The sequence below is a fragment of the Plecotus auritus genome (assembly GCF_963455305.1).
Source record: "Plecotus auritus genome assembly, chromosome: 8".
Taxonomy (NCBI): Eukaryota; Metazoa; Chordata; class Mammalia; order Chiroptera; family Vespertilionidae; genus Plecotus; species Plecotus auritus.
The window spans coordinates 56,645,042-56,664,338 of NC_137782.1; the positions used below are offsets into that span (position 1 = coordinate 56,645,042).

The window sequence follows — 19,297 nt, forward strand, 5'->3', positions numbered from 1 at the left end:
TTTACAGTATGTAATCAGCATTAAGTCATTTGTATTCTCAGAGAACGGTGAATGCTATATTATAGTCATACTATGTATAAGATATGCAAATATTAAAATCATGCTTACAATTGACCATGTAAAGTATTTCAGTGTCTAACGTAGTGCCTTGTATTATATTGAGCCTTTCAAATGATTTGTTACCAAAATACACCAAAAAATACAGTTATGAAAATTTTTCAACTATCAATTATAAATGATACCTGAAAATTTTTACCTCTTTATCTGTTCGATCCAAGAGGCTATGTTGTACAGGAGGGATTAAATTTTCAACTGCTTTCCCCACATCACTGCGGAATGAATCACTAGCTGGAAGGCAACTGAAAATGAGAAAAATACATCATTCAATTAAAATACTGACATTAAACATTTTGTCAGATGGTAAGACGGTTTTGACATGAATGAAAAATGGTTTTTAAAATTATAGTTAAATTAATTTAACATTAAATAATGAACATCATTAAAATATCCTATTTCAAGTAAAATACCCCTATATTGTACTTGGAAGTTAAATTGGAATTACTTATCTAACTAAAGTTGTAGGTGACTTTTTTAACCCATTTAAAATTTTTCCCCATATTAAATATTTGTACTATATGCATTTGCATACTTCCAGGTTAAACCCCAAATTCAGAATCTTTTGCTTTTGATTAAAGTCCTATGTTATTATTTTTTGAATACCTGGCTGGTAGTTTGTAAATATAACTTTGCCCATTTTCAGTCCAAATGATTACTTTATCTGCTGATACAAAGTCACCTCCAGTCCATGCCTGTCCATTTTCGCTGGGGCCTGAACACAACAGGGAATAGTCTCCAGCATCAAATACCTACAAGGAAGAAGAAATTTGCAATCTAGTCTGAGCTGTAAATTGCCTGGTGGTAATAGAGCTGTTGGAGGCAGACTACCTGAGCTGTAATCCAACAATTCCACTGCCACTTTAGAGCCTTAGCCAAGCTATTTATCACCCCCTACGCCTCAGATGCCTTATCTACAAAATGTGGAAAGTAACATTCCTACTGTGGTAGGCAGCCTCTGGGACTGCTGCCCTGATCCCTGATCCTGATATTTAGGTCCTTGTGTAAACCTCTCTCTGAATGTGGCAGATGGGATGGGATCTCAGTTCCAAGGTTAGGTGGATCTTGGCTACACATTCTCTCGTGCGCTCACTCTGAGGGGACACAGCACCCATGCTGTGGCCTGTCCCATGGAAAGACCCACGTGACAAGGAAGAAGTGTCCAGCCAATTGTCAGGAGGACCTGAGGCCTGCCCACCGCCATGTAAGTAATCTTTGAAGCAGACCCTCCCAAGGTGAGCCTTATGATGAGACAGTAGTCCCTGCTAACACTTGATTGTAGTGTGTGAGAAACCCTGAGCAGGTAGCCAGCTAAGGGGTGCCTGGATTCCTGACCCACAGGTGGGGTGGTGATACATGCTTTAGATGGGTGATGACACGTGTCTGTGGTCTAGTTTGGAGTGATTTTTGTTATGTAGAATTAGATAACTAATACATCTCCCCTCTGAGGTGTAAGGATTATAAGAAATAATACAGGGAAAGCTTTGGTACAAGCAATCAAAGCATGCTGACACCTTTTCTATTATGAAAATATTAAAGTCTGCCCGGCCAGTGTGTCTCAGTGGTTGAACATCAACCTATGAACCAGGAGGTCATGGTTTGATTCCCAGTCAGGACACATGCCTGGGTTACAGGCTCGATCTCCGGAGGCACCTGATCAATGATTCTCTCTCATCATTGATGTTTCTATCTCTCTCTCCCTCTCCCTTCCTCTCTGAAATCAATAAAAAAATATCTTTTTTTTTTTTTAAAAAAAGGGAAATGTTCAAGTCTGGCAATGTGGAAGCAATATACTCCTTCACCAGCTCTGAAGTAATGAAGAAAGACCTTCCTGACTCCAAGAAGTTAGGACAGAATGGCAACTGGGAATAATAACAACCTGCAAAGATATGTCAAACACTGCCACTGCTTATGTTATACTGACAAGATAATGACTAAAACAGCAGCAAAATTAAAATCAACAGAATAATAATCATTAACTGAATCATTCTATAAACAAACAAAAAAGACAACTATATATGGCAAATCCCAACACCTCAAAATATAATATCAAAATCACATATGAATACCAAATGGTTAACCTATTTTTGCACCAAACTTTTTCTGACATTTCTCTTTGGGAGTCTGATAAACCAACAGGGTAAAAATGCAACTTCTTACTCATGCAATGATCTTACCCGCCAGTATTTGGAGCACACAACCAAAAGTGACCTCTGTGTGAATGCACAAAAGGAGATGCTCTGGCAATTCTGACAATAAATTGGTTTGGATTCCTCCTCAAATACTGGCTCAGTGTCCTGAAAAGAGAAAGATTTGCAAAATTTTAGAAATGACTTGTTTGTCAACGATAAAGAAAACAAAATGAAATAAAGACATCGCTTGATGGTCATGATTTTAACCCCTCGTGTGAGAACCACAGCAGTAAAAAGCAACACAAATGCATTATGAAAACATCTGGGCATGACATCTCTGCTAACAAAGGTACTCAAGATTAAAATACTGATGAGAATCAGAATATCATCACAATAACAGATGATAAAAGTTTTGAGTAAACCCTAATTTTTGTAGCTCTATGTGCTTCTAAGTAAAAAAATAAACAAATGAAAACTGATCAAATCCTCCAGTTTCTCCCAGATTGAATGTCTAAAAATTCCCTAACTGAAGAGACTAGCATCAATTATTGTCAGAAAATTGATCTCCTTTCTAATAAGAAATATAACAAGGAAATCAAGCCCAAAGAACAGAGAGAGGGGACTAAAATTGGCTTTATATATTTTTTGTAATGGTTTGCTTTATTTTTTTCCCTAGAACAAACTACCTTTTAACTTAAATAGAGGCAATTGAGGAAAGTCCTACCGCTTCTATACATTTCTCCACATCCTATCCTGTTCAATATGTTTCTCTAATTCTATACCTGATACGGCAAATGTGTACCATGAAAAGTGAAAAACTTAATTCACTTACAGAGACCACATTGTAGGGGATCTTCTATACCATGTCAATAAGACTATTAAAAAAGATTAGCTTTCCCTACCCCTTTAAGAAAAGAAGGCACATATTATTATGAACATTTAAGACTACCTGAGAAGGAAAACAGAGAAATCAATCCAGTCTCATTTGTCTCACCTGCATGCCACTTATTTCAGAGGTAACAATCCAAACCTTCAAGATGCCCGTCACCGAGAGTGCTACGACAGTGTCCTCTAAGCCGAGAAGGAACAAAAAGCCAAGGTTACAAATACAATACACTGTGTCTCTCTTGCATCGATGTTTTTCTCTCTCTCTCCCTCCCTTCCACTCTCTCTAAAAATTAATGGAAAAATATCCTCAGGTGAGGATTAACAAAATACACTGTTTCTAAACAGTAACACAGTCACAATAGTAATATGGAACAGGGTTTGCTTAAATTAAATTAAATAACAATATGTTTTACAATTGGCATAAAAACATAATTCTGTATTTCATAAAATAACAGAAACCAGATTTTGAAGCATAATAGAGATGACCAAAAATTTGGAATTCAAGGAAGAATTTTTTCTAGCTACTTGAAATTATTTACTAGAGGCCTGGTGCACGAATTCGTGCACGGGTGAAGTCCCTCAGCTTGGCCAGCCATCGGGACCAATCGGGATTGGCCGGGGAGAGGGGCCGCGGGAGGTTGGCTGGCCAGCCAAGGGGAGGAGCCGCAGGGGGTTGGCAGGCCAGGGAGAGGGGTCACAGGAGGTTCCAATTGGGGCCATCAGGGCTGGCCGGCTGCGGGGAGAGGCCATGGGAGGTTGGCTGGCTGTGGGAGCACACTAACTACCAGGGGGCAGCTCCTGCTTTGAGCATCTGCCCCCTGGTGTTCAATGCGTGTCATAGCAACCAGTCAACATTTGGTCACTTAGGCTTTTATTTATATAGATTTGTAATCAAGTTTTTAATAATTTAAAATGTTCTTGATCACTATGTTAACAAAGAACTTTTATCTTCAAAATTTATAATTTTTAATTATTTATCATGAATGAGCAGACTCACTTTATCTTCAAGGCACTTGTTTACCCACTTTCCCACCTACCTTGCCTGCCTTCTAGACCAAGCATATCAAACTTGTGGCCAGCAGGACACATGTCTTGTTTATTTAAACAATGCATACGGCCCGCTGGATGTGAGTTTGACATGCTTTTTCTAGACATTTTATTGCACATTACACCCTCCAATGATCATGATCAAAAGAAACACATGATATAAAACCTAAATTCATAAGCTTTGGGTAAGGGAACAAACATACCAGGAACTTTCATTAAATTTAACTTTGCATAATTCCCTTCCTTTTCATTATCTATACTAATAAAAGGGTAATATGCTAATTAGACCAGACGTCTTCCGGATGTCCTTCCAGACAAAGCCATGGTGGCAAGGACCAAGGCAGAGGCAGTTAGGGGCAATCAGGCCAGCAGGAGAGAGCAGTTAGGGATGATCCGGCAGGCAGGCAGAGTGGTTAGGGGCTATCAGGCAGGCAGACAAGTGAGCGGTTAGGAGCCAGCGGTCCCAGATTGTGAAAGGGATGTCTGACTGCAGGAACGGGCCTAAACCAGCAGTTGGTCATTCCCTGAGGTGTCCCAGATTGGAGAGGTTGCAGGCCGGGCTGAGGGACCCCCCCCCCCCCATGCACAAGTTTCATGCACTGGGCCTCTACTCTTTACATAAAATAAAAACACTTTCTATGCCTCATAAGAAAGTGACAAAACCAGGCCCAAGAAATACACAGGTGAAACTATGGTTCCTTCTACCATTCCTGCAAGGGGTTCTGATATTCATCCTCCCTTTCAGAAAATCACCCCACACACTAAGATTGCCAAAAGCTAGTGATCTAATTCCATGGAATGGAGACAATCTAACACTTTAAGCTTTAATCCAATCAAAAATTCCTTTCTGAAAGTAGAGACAGACCATAAATTATTAGCTATTTCTTAAATAGAAGAATATAACCAAATACATTAATATATGATACATAATGAACTCTACAGTAAATCAACCATTATGTCATGGAGCTGAAGTTCTTACAGGGCACCATACACTGACCTTGTGTTCGGTGGGATCGAATAATACTCATGGAACTAATCCAGTCAGGAGATATCTTTGATACTAAGGAGTATAACACCTCAAGGCTGGTGGCATCCACAACAAGGATTTCAGGATAATGGCCATGGCATAAAAGCCTTCCTTCTCTCTGATTTCCAACAGAGAACTGATAGAACTATAAGGAAAAAGATTCATGTGCATTCATCAAGCTTATTATGAGGTTCAATTTCTTCAGTAATACTTCCAGACGTGTAATATATGGCATATTACACGTAATATATTACATATATATTACATACCTATGTATACACATACACACATCAAGTTATGTTAGTATTTTCAAAATATCTACCAAATATTATTATTTTCCTAACATCTTATCCTCCCCTTTCAACTACTTTTGAAAATTCATAATAATTCTTTTTTATCCTCCTGCAACATCGAAAACAGGACTGTTGAATGAAGTAATAAAACACCTGAGTAAAATCAGCTTGACACTGCCCAGCCAGCGTAGCTCAGTGGGTGAGCATTGACCTATGAACCTGGAGGTCATGGTTCTATCCTGGTCAGGGCACATGCCCAGGTTGCGGACTCGATCTCCAGTGTGAGGTGTGCAGGAGGCAGCCAATCAATGATTCTCTCTCATCATTGATGTTTCTGTCTCTCTCTCCCTCTCCCTTCCTCTCTGAAATCAATAAATAAAAATGTATTTTTTAAAAATCAGCTTCACAAATCAAAGCAAAAGGAAAGCTTAGATGGGTCACAAAAATAATATAAATTTTAGATGAATAGAGAATAGATGGATATAGAATTATAATTACTAGATATGACCAAATAAAATTTAGAAGTAAAAAATGACTGCTACTCAAACATATTATAATCAGAAGTAAATTCTGATTAATATAAGTGGGTTATTTCAGACTAGAGTATGAGACAATTTTGTTAACCAGTCTCATAGTACACATTTACACTTTGTGGGAGAAAAATAGAAGAAGAACCTATACAATCATGATCTACATGTTACTCATGCCAAGAATAACTCCAAAGGATAAGGTTGGTTTCCATCAACCAAAGAGCAGAGGAAAAATAACTATCAAAACAAGACCAACAACTTATCAAAGGACCTGTCTCCCTTAGCCTCAAAAAATCGTGACTCTCTTAGTAGAATGATTTCCTTAGAGGATTTTTGGAGGTAAAGACACCTAATTTCGTGTACTACTTCACAAGGATTGGACCTTATACAAATAAATGAGAACAAGCTAGACACAGCACAAAGGGCAATGCTGTAACCACTCCACATCTGGGACATCATTAAGGAATCCGGGTACAATCTAATCCCACACCCATTAGCCTGTCTGTTCTCAGAGCTCAACACTGCATGTGAAGAATATGGAATACCCTGTACAAGAAGGACTACAACTGCTTAAACATAAGCATTGATCAGATCAAGGAGCACATTAAGTTAATGCAAGGTAGTACCACTAAAACTGTAAGAGAGGATGTAATAAAATGCAGATTATTGAAAGAGATACCTCTAGACCTCAGAAAGTTGATTCAAAACATGACACAACCTGGAGGTCCCAGGGACTGCCAGGCACTCACATATAATGTGACCGTAGGTAACCTTGACCCATATGAGGGGAGGGCATGTCAAGGAGCAAAGGATGGGTGCAGAGAAGCAAACTCTGTCACTGTTCATCCCACACCAGCCAGGAGAGCCATGTGCATGGCAGTCACTGGAAAGAGCTCTCTCCTGAGGGCAGGGGTATTGCATCACCTGCCTGACTAATGCCTCTTACTTCTGGCTTTAAAGTTATGCTCCCAAATAATCTTTTCAACACTAATTTTGCTTCTTAGACACATGATACTGGCAAAGAAAGTGTCCTTAATGGAGAAACAAATTTTCCACATATTAAAAAGGGATGCCCCGACGTGATAATCTCATAAGTTGGCATTTACTTATGGTTTCTAAGTGCCAGTGTCACCAAGGTTTACCACTTCTATGTATATAAAAAACAACTCGCTCTGGACCGGAGAGGTGACGATCACACAGGAAACCATTGTCACACACCGGTGAACCTTCCAAAAAGCAACTTCTGCTTACAGATAGCTGCCAGTTTAAATGCAGGAGGCCTAATACGAGATCTGACAAAGTAGGCACTGAACAAATGTTGAGTAAATAAAGATAATTTTTCCTAAAATATAAACCAAAAGTTTTTAAATCATAAAATTATGCAAGAGTGAAAATACTTATATCCAATGACTTCAAGACATTTATATGTAATTTTTCAATTAATCTATAAAGTCAATGACTACATCATTTATTTACCCCTTTTTCTCTCTATAAACCTTGATGGTTCTTCACATGACAAAAAATAAATAATAGGTGCCCTTTAAATAAAAAAGCATATATTCTAACAGTGTTGAAAAAGATCTTTTTCAAAGGCCTTTGCCAGGGCAAGAAATCATCACAACAGACCTTTATCACACTATTCACCAGCCTCCCCCCAAACATTTTCTAAGTGGTACTGGTGCAGTTGTATTCCTGCAACAAATTATTGTGTTTTTTATTTGTTTGTTTTTGTCCCTAGAGTCAGATAAACCTGATTTGGCACCAGGAATGACTCACTGTGAGACTAAGGCAGGTCATTTAATCAGTATGGGTTTCAGTTTCCTTATATGTGAAATTATACACTCCTATTTAATTCATAAGGATGTGGGAAGGACTAAATAGAATGCCATACAAGAAATGCTTATACAGTATTTGCTCAATAAATATGAGTTCTCTTCCCTCTTCTTCCCCCTTGAGAACATAAATCATATTTTCTTTATATTTGTAATTTTCCCAACATAGTAAATGATGAGTAAATAGAAGCACAAAGAACCTGACAATTATGAAAGAGCAAGAAAGAATACTAGGATTGTAAGTTGGAAACTGTACATTTCCGTGTAAATTCTTGTGTAAGCCAGGGATATGAAATGGTCATTTCTTCTACAGAGTTGGAAAGTCAAAAAATGTACTAAGGACCAACTATACAAACAATGAAAATGATATAACCCATAAAGTGAGTCAATTTGTGTCAATATGAATGGAACCATACAGGCTTCAGCAAGAACGAATTCCCTTATTTAGGATCTAGAGAACGTACCACCTGTCCAGTTCCCACCTGGGTAGCCAGGAGAGCCAGAACGAGCAGAGCAGCAGTGCCAGTCAGCTTAGTCTACACCTTTCCCCATTAGTCTCCTCCACTTTACTCTCTCCCCCACTATACCATCATCTAAGGAATAATTTTACGAATGCGAGTCTTCTTGTCATCTCCACACATTTTTCATCTAAAAACATAGGTCAATGTTTAAAGAACGTTTTTAATTGTATGCCTGTAATAATTGTGCTGACTTAGGCAGTTACAGAAATCGATACTCACCTGTATGCCAGTATGTGTGCAGGCTAATTTTGTAAATTCAATACATCTGCCATCACTCACATCCCAGAGACACATCTCTCTATAAGACAAAATAATAGCTAACTTTAATTGGATTAGTAAAAGCACCGTTCAACTTTGTCACAGTGGTTTAAAACTTATCGCCCATTAAAACTCGGTCTATTTCAGAAAAAGTAGTGTATAGTAATTATTGCTCTTCATCAAAAATTCTGTTCCTGCCCTAGCTGGTTTGGCTTGTGGACTGAAGGGTCCCGGGTTTGATTCCCATCAAGGGCACATTGCCAGGTTGCGGGCTCGATCCCTAGTGTGGGGTGTGCAGGAGGCAGCCAACCAATGATTCTCTCTCATCATTGATGTTTCTATCTCTCTCTCCCTCTCCCTTCCTCTCTGAAATCAATAAAAACATATTTAAAACAAAAAAAAGATAAAAATGCACATTTTAAAACCACATTTTTAAATATCTTTAAATTTAGACAACTGGAACATTTATTTAAAAGATACTACAGCCCTAGCCAGTTTGGCTCAGTGGATAGAGCATTGGCCTGTGGACTGAAGGGTCCCGGGTTTGAGTCTGGCCAAGGGCACATGCCCAGGTTGCGGGCTTGATCCCCAGAGGGGGCCATGCAGGAGGCAGATGATCAATGATTCTCTCTCATCGTTAATGTTTCTATCTCTCTCTCCCTCTCCCTTCCTCTCTGAAATCAATAAAAATATATTAAAAAAAATAAAAGATACTGCAAAAGAAAAAAACCTTCCCTACTTACTAATACACTGGTACTATTTGCAATAAAGACTTATGAGGAAAATAGTGAATAAGAAAATGCTTACCCACATTCAGATGCACTCACAATATATTGTTTGTCACTAGAAGCACAAGCTTTAGACAAACAGGTGATTGAAGCTGTATGACCAAATAACAGTGCCCGGGGATTAACCTAGAAATACACAAATATGTTGATATGAGTACCAAATTTTCAAAAACTAATATTTTTTAGGAATCCTGTTAAATATTCATATAAACATATAGATGTAGGTTTGGGCCCTAGCCAATTTGGCTCAGTGGATAGAGTGTCAGCCGACTGAAAGGTCCTGGGTTGAATTCCGATCAAAAACATGTGCCCGGGTTGCGGGCTCGATCCCCAATGTGGGGCATGCAGGAGGCTGATCAATGATTCTCTCTTATCATTGATGTTTCTAGCTCTCTCTTCCTCTCCCTTCCTTTCTGAAATCATTAAAAATATATTTTTTAAAATGTAGATTTGAGAAGATTGCTTAGAATACCAAAAACTAAGAATAATAAAACAGTGACTCCCACCTATTCAATGCTCCCAATAACCCTACCAAGCATTTCTGAGGTTGAAATTGGAATACCACAAGATGATATTACTCGCCCAGTGTCATACAGAGAGTAATGGAGCCACGATTCAAACCAGGGCGGGCGGTCTTAAACACGAAGCTAGAGTATACTGAGAAATCAGGCTAAGAATGTGGATTAGCATGTAAAATAATTTAACCTCACTTATTTTTTAAATAATAGCTTTACTGATCTAAAAGTACATTTAAAGTATCCTCCTTTTACTAATATCATCTCTGTAGGTACTCACTAAACTACTGCTTCTGCAGTTTCTCTGACATTTTACTGCCACTGTGTTAGGCCAATCCTTTTTAGAGGTAAATGGAGACAAAGATATGGATGGCAAAAGTCGTAGCTACAGTTTTGAGTCCTTTCCTAGCAAAAGAAGAAGAGAAGATACCATGACCTCTAAAGGAGGCACTGTGTGCCTTTCCTCTAAATATTACATTTCTTCTCACTGGTCCTTAGCAGTTGGCATAAATAGTTGACAAAAAGTATAAAACTTAAGAAGACCCTCCATATATATCAAAAGACAATAACCAAGCCACCTTTTACTTAACCTTCTTTTCCCTTGGATAAATAGTCCAATTCCTTTAATATTTCTCTCCTAGCTGCCTCCTCCCCATGTCTCACACCTCCTCAGTCACTTTTATCCCCTGAACTTAAATAAATATAACATTCTAGTGAAATCCATGCAGTAAAGGAATTGCTTCTAAGATCTCACAAGTCAAATCTTAGCTGCTTATAATCATTCCAGTAAAACGTGGTGTGATATTTTTTCTCATCACTGCATTGCTGATTTTCATATTTAGTTTTCTATCAGGCCTGAAGGCATATCACATTCTACAACATTCATTTCCAGTTACTTTGCAACCTCTTAACCCAGCTAGCCTTTACGTGTATGGATCATTTTTCCAGGTTTAGCAATTTCACCCTGACCGGTTTGGCTCAGTGGATGGTGCGTCAGCCTGCAGACTCAAGGGTCCCAGGTTCGATTCCAGTCAAGGACATGTACCTTGGTTGTGGGCACATCCCCAGTGGGAGATGTTCAGAAGGCAGCTGGTTGATGTTTCTCTCTCATCAATGTTTCTAGCTCTCTATCCCTCTCCCTTCCTCTCTGTAAAAAAATCAATAAAATATATATATTTTTAAAAATGTAGTATACCATGCAATCTATATATACAAAAGCCTAACTGACCATTACGACCAAATTATTGGAACGACCAGTCGGCCATTCGCTATGATGCGCACTGACCACCAGGGGGCAGACGCTCAATTTAGGAGCTGCCCCCTGGTGGTCAGTGCATTCCCACAGCCAACCTCCCATGGCCAGCCAACCTCCCCCCGCTAGCAAACTTCCTGCGGTCCCTCCCCCCGCCTGGTAGGCCCTGTCCGGTAGGCCCTGTCTGGCAGCCAGCAGGCCCCAGCTGGCTTGGCCCAATCGGGACTGGGCAAGATGGCCCCAATAGGCCCTGATCACCAGCCATGCCTAGGGACCCCACCTGTGCACAAATTTCGTGCACCGGGCCTCTAGTGCAATATATTTGGCAATGAAAAGAAATGAAGTACTGACATGTGCTATAACATGGATAAACCTTGAAAATATTATGCTAAGTGAAAAAAGCCAGTTACAAAAAACCCACATGTTACATAATTCCATTTATATGAAATGTCCAAAATAGGCAAATCTATAAAGATAAAAAATAGATTAGTGATTGCTTAGGGAGAAATGGTTTATTGGAAATGACAGCTAAAGAGTTCAAGGTTTGTTTTTGAAGTAATGAAAATGTTCTAAAAGTGACTATGATAATGGTTGTACAACTCTGTGAAATCATTAAATTGTACACTTTAAATGAGTAAATTGTATGGTAGGCAAATCTTACCTCATTAAGACTATTACCAAAAAACAATTACTTTAAAAAGTCAACTATCTTGTCACAAATTCCAGGCTAGCAGTCACCTCATTTTCTTTGGTTCCCTTTACAAAAACTCTCCTGGGGAGAGTTGCCAGAGAAGGGAGATTTAAAAAATGGGAAAAGAGAAAAGCAGAATAAACCCTGCAATGTAATACTTGAATTGCAGGTATTAAGTGAACTTCGTGTAAGTGCATGTGTGTGTGTCCCCAGCTCCTATTTTCCAAGTTTGTCTACTGAGAGGTTCCAGCTGTAGAGCACACTGCACATGCATATCCACACCAGTAAAGAATGGCAATAAATACATAGTAATTTTTCAAAATAAATACAACAAAATGTACACTTTAAATTGTTAATTTTTGGAAGCCTCCTTCAAAATGGGTAAAACTTTTTTGACAAATTATAAATGTAATGTGTTATGGCAATTAGGATAGATACTAGAGATCCAGTGCGCAAAATTGCATGAGACCCAGACCCACCACACCGGCAGGACCCCAGGCCTCGCCACGTGGAGGCATGAGCTCCACCTCCGTGCTGCGCGGAGCCACGGGACCCCAGGCCTCGCCACGCGGAGCCACAGGACCCCAGGGCTCGCCACGTGGAGCCATGGGCCCCCAGGCCTCGCTGCACAGAGCTGCGGGTCCCGCCTCCACAACGCAGCTCTGACCGGTTGTTTGGTCGTGCAACTGTTAGGGAGTCACAACCACAAGCCTTTTATAATGACGGATTATATTTGAAAATAGCCAAAAGCCAGCAAAAATCAACTCTGATGAGTAATATAAATAATCAGTCTGCATAATACCAATTCTATTCAAAATGTATTTCGCAGAAATATATGAGGTCAACTGTTATTCTTGATCTGTGTTTTTCTCTACTAAGTAGTTTCTTATATTTAAAAAGCAAAGTAGGCATTTCAAATACTCACTTTCAATTCTACTGAAAGATCCCAGAGGCATATCTGTCCATCATGGCATCCAGTTACGACTGTAGCCCCGTCATCTGTTAAAAGTACTGCTGAGATGCAATGTGTAGGTGCTTTGCGACCCCAAAGAACGATGGGTAGAACAAGGCTATTTCCTGCCATTGTGTTTTCAAACCTGGAAATGTTATCAGAATAATGTCAAATATTACAATATTTCCTTCTAAAACATATTATACATTTTTTCTTATGAAGCCATGTTGAATTTCCTAAGCCTCACAATTCTTCTAAACATTATACATAATAGACACAAATACAAATATATAAAATCTCATTTTAGATGTAAAATCTCAATTAATCTTCACAACAAATCATGCAGTAAGTACTACTGCCACTCCTCTTTCACAAATAAATACAGTGAGTCAGAGTCGCAAAGCGGAAGTGAAGGAAAGGAGCTCCAATCAGAACCCAGGCAGCTACTTCAGACGCTATGGTCTTCCGCTGCTGTGCTGCCAACGACCAGTGAGGTCTCCGAATCTTTTTAAGTCTACAAACCAGTAATAAGCATCAATGCCCAAGAAAAACTCAGTGTTGTTTCACAGTTCTACACATTAAAAAGAGTAAGTTCAGTGAGAAACTCATTCAACCATATTTACTACAAGCCTATTATGTCTCAAGGTCATGACTGTCTTTTGTGAAACTTGAGGGAAAAAGAATTTCTCTTTAAACTCCTTTCTGCATAATAAAAGTCTTATTTTTGAGATGAATGACCAATTAACCAGTGTATACTGGAATACTCCTCTTACACACATATAAGGAATGTGCTAGATTTAAGTGTTGTTAACTGTGTGGTTAAAATCCTAAATACTAGTTCAGAGAAGTTAGAGAGAAATGAATACTGGGAAAATCAAAGAGGCCTCCACAGAAAACAGAAGACTGTCAGGTCTCATAAGACAATAGGGGGTCCCCTAGAAGCCTGATAGATGGTCAATGAAAAGAAATGTCACCGTGGTTATTTTTTTCTACCCCAGATTTTTAGGTGACAACAGAAATATGTATATAACTCTAGACTATTTAGAATGCTAAGGCTGTCCTAAGAAATTTTCAGGAATACTCAAAGGAATAGGCACTTTCTATAAAAGAAACTAGTTTGACAGCCATCGTCTCATTGCTAATGGCTTTGAGTAAAAGTCTCTTCTTTAGACTACCACCTACACTCTTTAAATAAAAATGAAAAACTAAAATCCTAACTAATAAAAGAGTAATATGCAAATTGACCGTCACTCCAAGACACAAGATGGCTGCCCCCATGTGGATACAAGATGGCCACCACAAGATGGCCTACACGGGAGGGCAGTTGTGGGCAGTTAGGGGTGACCAGGCCAGCGGAGGAGGGCAGTTGTGGGAAACCAGGCCAACAAGGGAGGGTAGTTTGGGGGGACCACGCCTGCAGAGGAGGGCAGTTGGGGGAGACCAGGCCAACAAGGGAGGGTAGTTTGGGGGGACCAGGCCTGCAGGGGAGGGCAGTTGGGGGAGACCAAGCCTGCAGGGGAGGGCAGTTGGGAGGGGACCAGGTCTGCAGTGGAGGGCAGTTGGGGGGACCAGGCTGGCAGAGGAGGGCAGTTGGGGGAGACCAGGCCAACAAGGAAGGGTAGTTTGGGGGGACCAGGCCTGCAGGGGAGGGCAATTGGGGGGGACCAAGCCTGCAGGGGAGGGCAGTTGCGGGGGACCAGATCTGCAGTGGAGGACAGTTGCAGGGACCCAGACCTGCAGGGGAGGGCAGTTGGGGGGGACCAGGCCTGCAGGGGAGTGCAGTTAGGGGTGACCGGGCCAGCAGGGGAGGGCAGTTGGGAGCAACCAGGCTTGCAGGGGAGGACAGTTAGGGGCGACCAGATTGGCGGGGGGCGGAGGGGCAGTTCGGGGTGACCAGGCCAGCAGGGGAGGGCAGTTAGCGGCAATCAGGCCGGCCGGGGAGCAGTTAGGCATTGATCAGGCTGGCAGGGGAGTGGTTAGGGGGTGATCAGGCTGGCAGGCAGAAGTGGTTAGGGGCAATCAGGCAGAGGCAGGCAAGCAGTTGGGAGCCAGCAGTCCTGGATTCTCAGAGGGATGTCCAACTGCCCGTTCGAGCCTAAACGGGCAGTCGGACATCGCTCAAGGGGTTCCAAATTGGAGATGGTGCAGGCTGGGCTGAGGGACACCACCCCCCCGTGCATGAATTTCGTGGACCGGGCCTCTAGTCTCTTTATAAAATGAATAGTCACTAGAAAATTAGGCAAGTAAAAAATTATGATTGACATTGCAATGTTTGCTAAAAACAATCTATATTACATCTTTTACTTTTTGTTATAATACATGGCTTTCGTTAGTTTCTCCCAAACATTCATCTTTTTGCTGTACCAGGTATACATTTAAAAAAAAACATTCCAAGTTTACTTCTATTAATAAAACCCTATATGTACCATATTCACCATTTCATAAACTACCATGACACTAACCATTATCTCCATATCCCTATTTGATATCAGAAAATTTTTAAAAAAGAACTGAACCAATTTAATAAACTTGGTACAGAATGTTCCTGGCTGAATAACATATCTAATCATGATTTTTCTCAAAATGAGAATCTGGAAGGAGTTCATTTTTCCATGGTGACAACACTCAATTTTAAACTACAGTACCCAAAGATTTCTCTCAATTAAATAAGCTCACAGCAGTGAACACAGTATGGTGAGATCTGAAAGAACACAGTTTATCTATTTGAGGACTCATATGCAATGCAGTGGCTTAATGAGAATGCAAATACACAGATTCAGAACTAAGGAATGTGTGCGCTAAGTGAGATGTGCCTGCTCTGATGCAAGAGGAAAGGACATTCTGGTATTCAAGTGACAAGGCAACTCAAGGAAACCTGGGAGAAGAATGCATTGCCTGGTCCTTAAAACAGTGAAAATAATCATCCATAACATGATAAAGGTATAGCTTACGTCATTAAAAAAACACATCAATCTCTAACTCAGCTTTTCCAGAAGCTAAAATAATTACAAAGATTTAGGGAGAAAAAAGAAAAAAATCAAGAACTAAGAGTCAACCAGAATCTGAGAGATCTCATTTGGACAATTAAGGAACTTCATATGGGATTGCATTAGTTTCCCAGAGTTGATGTGACCACAAACTGAGTGGCTTAAACAACAGAATTTAGGAGAGGAGGAAAAATGGCGCAGAATACACAGACATGTCCCGAGCCTTGTCCCAGAACAGACAGAAAGAACAGCTGAGGGTCGCATGGGGAGTGTCTGTTGGAAAGTTAAGGGACAGCTATACTCCAGGAGAAGGTGGGGGACAGCTGGACGGGGCTGCCTGGTCACTGCTGCTGGGTTCCCTCCCGGAGCCACGGGCTCAGATGCAGAGACCACGCCATCTTGAAGGGGAAAGTGGATGTTATCGGAAGCCTGAAAATCAACAACTGCGGCACGCACCAAACAGCTGCAACCCCAGAGCACTAGTCCCCAATTGGCGCAAACACGCGGATTCAGAGGAGCTCTACATTCCACCACGGAAAGGTCAGATTTCGCCTGGGATAAGGTGAGGTCTCTGGTCCCGGCAGGACAAAGAAATGCATGCACTGCAGGAGCTGGAGGACAAGGGGAAGTCTGCACCTAGAAAAATCCATGGCTATTGGGGTTGGCATGATCCGTGAATGTGGAAGGGGGTCCTCATAGCTGCTAACAGAGGGGATCTCTAAAAAGCAACCCATTTTGATCTGATGCAGAAGGACAGCCTAAAAATTTTCGGAGTGTGCTGGCTGCTTGGACACAAGGGGGAAAAGAGGATTGCGCAGGCTTGCGCACAGACTCGGAGTTCGCTCACTTGCGCTTTTTCCTCTTTGAATCCTTGCTTCTGATTACTGAGCCCAATACATAGGATCACCCAGTTGGGGACACCCTAGGAGACTGCAGGGGAAAGTTGTTTTTCTGGAAACTGGGGATCAGAGCGGCGAGTGACCATTGGAGAACCACCTCTGGGGCAGCCCCTCCCACAAACCGATACTGAGTGCCACAGGGAAAGCAGGATCTAAGCACAGGCTAGAGAGGACCTATAGACCCGGAGGTCAATCCAGAAACACTGCCACCCTGGGGCTGAATCACAAATTGACTCTTGTGTAATCACAAATACAGGAATAAAAGAAAGTAAGACACACTGCCTGCTTAAAAATCAGGACTGGGAGGAGAAAATGGCTGCCGAGGTCCCCGGCTCAGGTATGACTCAGCTCCAGACTCACTCCCACTTCTCCTGGACCCTCTTCTCTCCCCAGACTCTACAAGTCCGCACCTTCTTCTGCACGTCAGCCACGGGGCACCCACCGAATACCTGTGAACCCCAGAGCACTGGTCCCCAGTTGGCACAAACATGAGGATTCAGAGGAGCTCTACACTACACCACAAAAAGGTAAGATTTTGCCTGGGATAAGGAGAGAGAGAACTACATAACCAGACACTGGGAGAAGAGAGACCATGGGGAGACAAAAAAACAGCCCGCATATGAAAGAAAAGCAGGCATCACCAGAAAAGGAAGTAAATGAAATGGAGGCAAGCAATCTGCCAGAGAAAGAATTCAGAGAAATGGTCATAAGGTGGCTGAAAGGAATGGAAGACAAATTCGACAATATGAGTAAGAACCAAGAGGAAATGAAGAAGAACCAAGAAGAAATGAAAAATGGCATCACTGCTGTAAAAAACTCAATAGAAAGCATCAAGAGTAGACTAGAAGAAGCAGAGGAACGCATCAGTGAGCTAGAAGACAAGGTAGGAAAAATACCCCCAAGTAGAGCAGCTTCTAGAAAAAAAAAATTAAAAAGCAGGAGAGCCTAAGGGAACTTTGGGACAACATGAAACAAAAGAACATCCGCATAATAGGGGTTCCAGAAGGAAAGAAAACTGAGCAAGGAATAGAAAACCTGTTTGAAGAAATAATGACAGAAAACTTCCCTGATATAGGGAAGAAAAAACCCACACAAATCCAAGAAGCTCCCAAGCAAAATGAACCCCAAAAGATCGATGCCAAGGCACGTTATAATTAAATTGGCAAACACCAACGACAAAGTAAGAATCTTAAAAGCAGCAAGAGAGAGACAGAAAGTTACCTACAAAGGAACCCCCATCAGACTAGCAACTGATTTCTCAAGAGAAACTCATCAGGCCAGAAGGGAATGGAATGAAATATACAAAGTCATGCAAAGGAAAAGTCTGAATCCAAGAATACTGTACCCAGCAAGGCTATCAATCAAAATTGAAGGTGAAATCAGGAGCTTCACAGTCAAAACAGGACGAAGGGAATTTATTACCACCAAACTAGCAATGCAAGACATGCTTACGAGTCTGCTGTAAAAAAAAGAAATGGGAAGCGAAGAAGGAACACAGGAGTAAAGAATAAAAATGGCGACAAATAAGTACCTATCAATAATAACTTTAAATGTAAATGGATTAAATGCCACAATCAAAAGACATAGGGTAACGGATTGGATAAGAAAACATGACCCATATATCTGCTGTCTACAGGAAAAACACCTCAGAAAAAAAAGATGCACACAGACTGAGGGTGAAGGGATGGAAAAAGGTTTTTCAGGCGAATGGAAATGAAAAAAAAGCTGGGGTAGCAATACTTATATCTGACAAATTAGATCTAAAAGTGAAGGACATAACAAGAGATAAGGCCACTTCATAATACTAAAGAGAGCAAGCCAACAAGAAGAAATAACTCTGGTAAACATATACGCACCCAATATAGAAGCACCCAAATATATAAAAAAAAAAAATTCCTGGAGGCTATCAAAGGAGAGATTGACAGCAATACAATCATAGTAGGAGACTTTAATACCCCATTATCAACATTGGACAAATCCTCTAAACAAAAAATCAGCAAAGAAACGTCAATCCTAAATGACTCATTAGACCAGATGGAATTAATTGACATCTTCAGAACATTTCACCCCAAAGCCACAGAATATGCATTCTTCTCAAGTGCACATGGGTCATTTTCAAAGATAGACCATATGCTGGGTCATAGGCAAAGTCTCTTCAAATTCAAGAAGACAGAAATCATATCAAGCATCTTCTCAGACCACAGTGGCATAAAACTGGAAATCAACTACAATAAAAACAACCCAAAGAAATCAAACACATGGAGACTAAACAGCATGCTATTAAACAATGACTGGGTTACCAGAGAGATCAAGGAAGAAATAAAAAACATCATGGCAACAAATGACAATGAAAACACAACAATCCAAAATCTATGGGACACAGCAAAAGCAGTCTTGAGAGGGAAGTTCATAGCTCTACAAGCCTACTGCAAAAAACAAGAAACAATGGTAATAAATTACCTAAACCTATAACTCAAAGAGTTAGAAAGAGAGCAACAAGAAAAGCCCAGTGTAAGCAGAAGGAAGGAAATAATAAAGATCAGAGCGGAGATAAACGACATAGAGACCAAA

General features: G+C 40.7%; 1 protein-coding gene across 4 annotated transcripts in view; it reads right to left on the reverse strand.

Annotated features, from left to right (window-relative positions):
• Positions 1 to 19,297, reverse strand: part of WDR7 (WD repeat domain 7) — a 324,295-nt gene that overhangs the window by 286,937 nt on the left and 18,061 nt on the right. For all 4 annotated transcript variants that reach the window (XM_080686915.1, XM_080686912.1, XM_080686914.1 and 1 more), the window contains 8 exons: positions 12,814 to 12,985; positions 9,450 to 9,556; positions 8,604 to 8,682; positions 5,179 to 5,353; positions 3,241 to 3,317; positions 2,292 to 2,411; positions 721 to 866; positions 257 to 359 (listed from right to left, as the gene is read on the reverse strand). In XM_080686915.1, coding sequence (XP_080543041.1) covers positions 257 to 359; positions 721 to 866; positions 2,292 to 2,411; positions 3,241 to 3,317; positions 5,179 to 5,353; positions 8,604 to 8,682; positions 9,450 to 9,556; positions 12,814 to 12,972 — 966 coding nt within the window. In that variant the 5' untranslated portion in view covers positions 12,973 to 12,985. The remainder of the gene's footprint in view (positions 1 to 256; positions 360 to 720; positions 867 to 2,291; positions 2,412 to 3,240; positions 3,318 to 5,178; positions 5,354 to 8,603; positions 8,683 to 9,449; positions 9,557 to 12,813; positions 12,986 to 19,297) is intronic.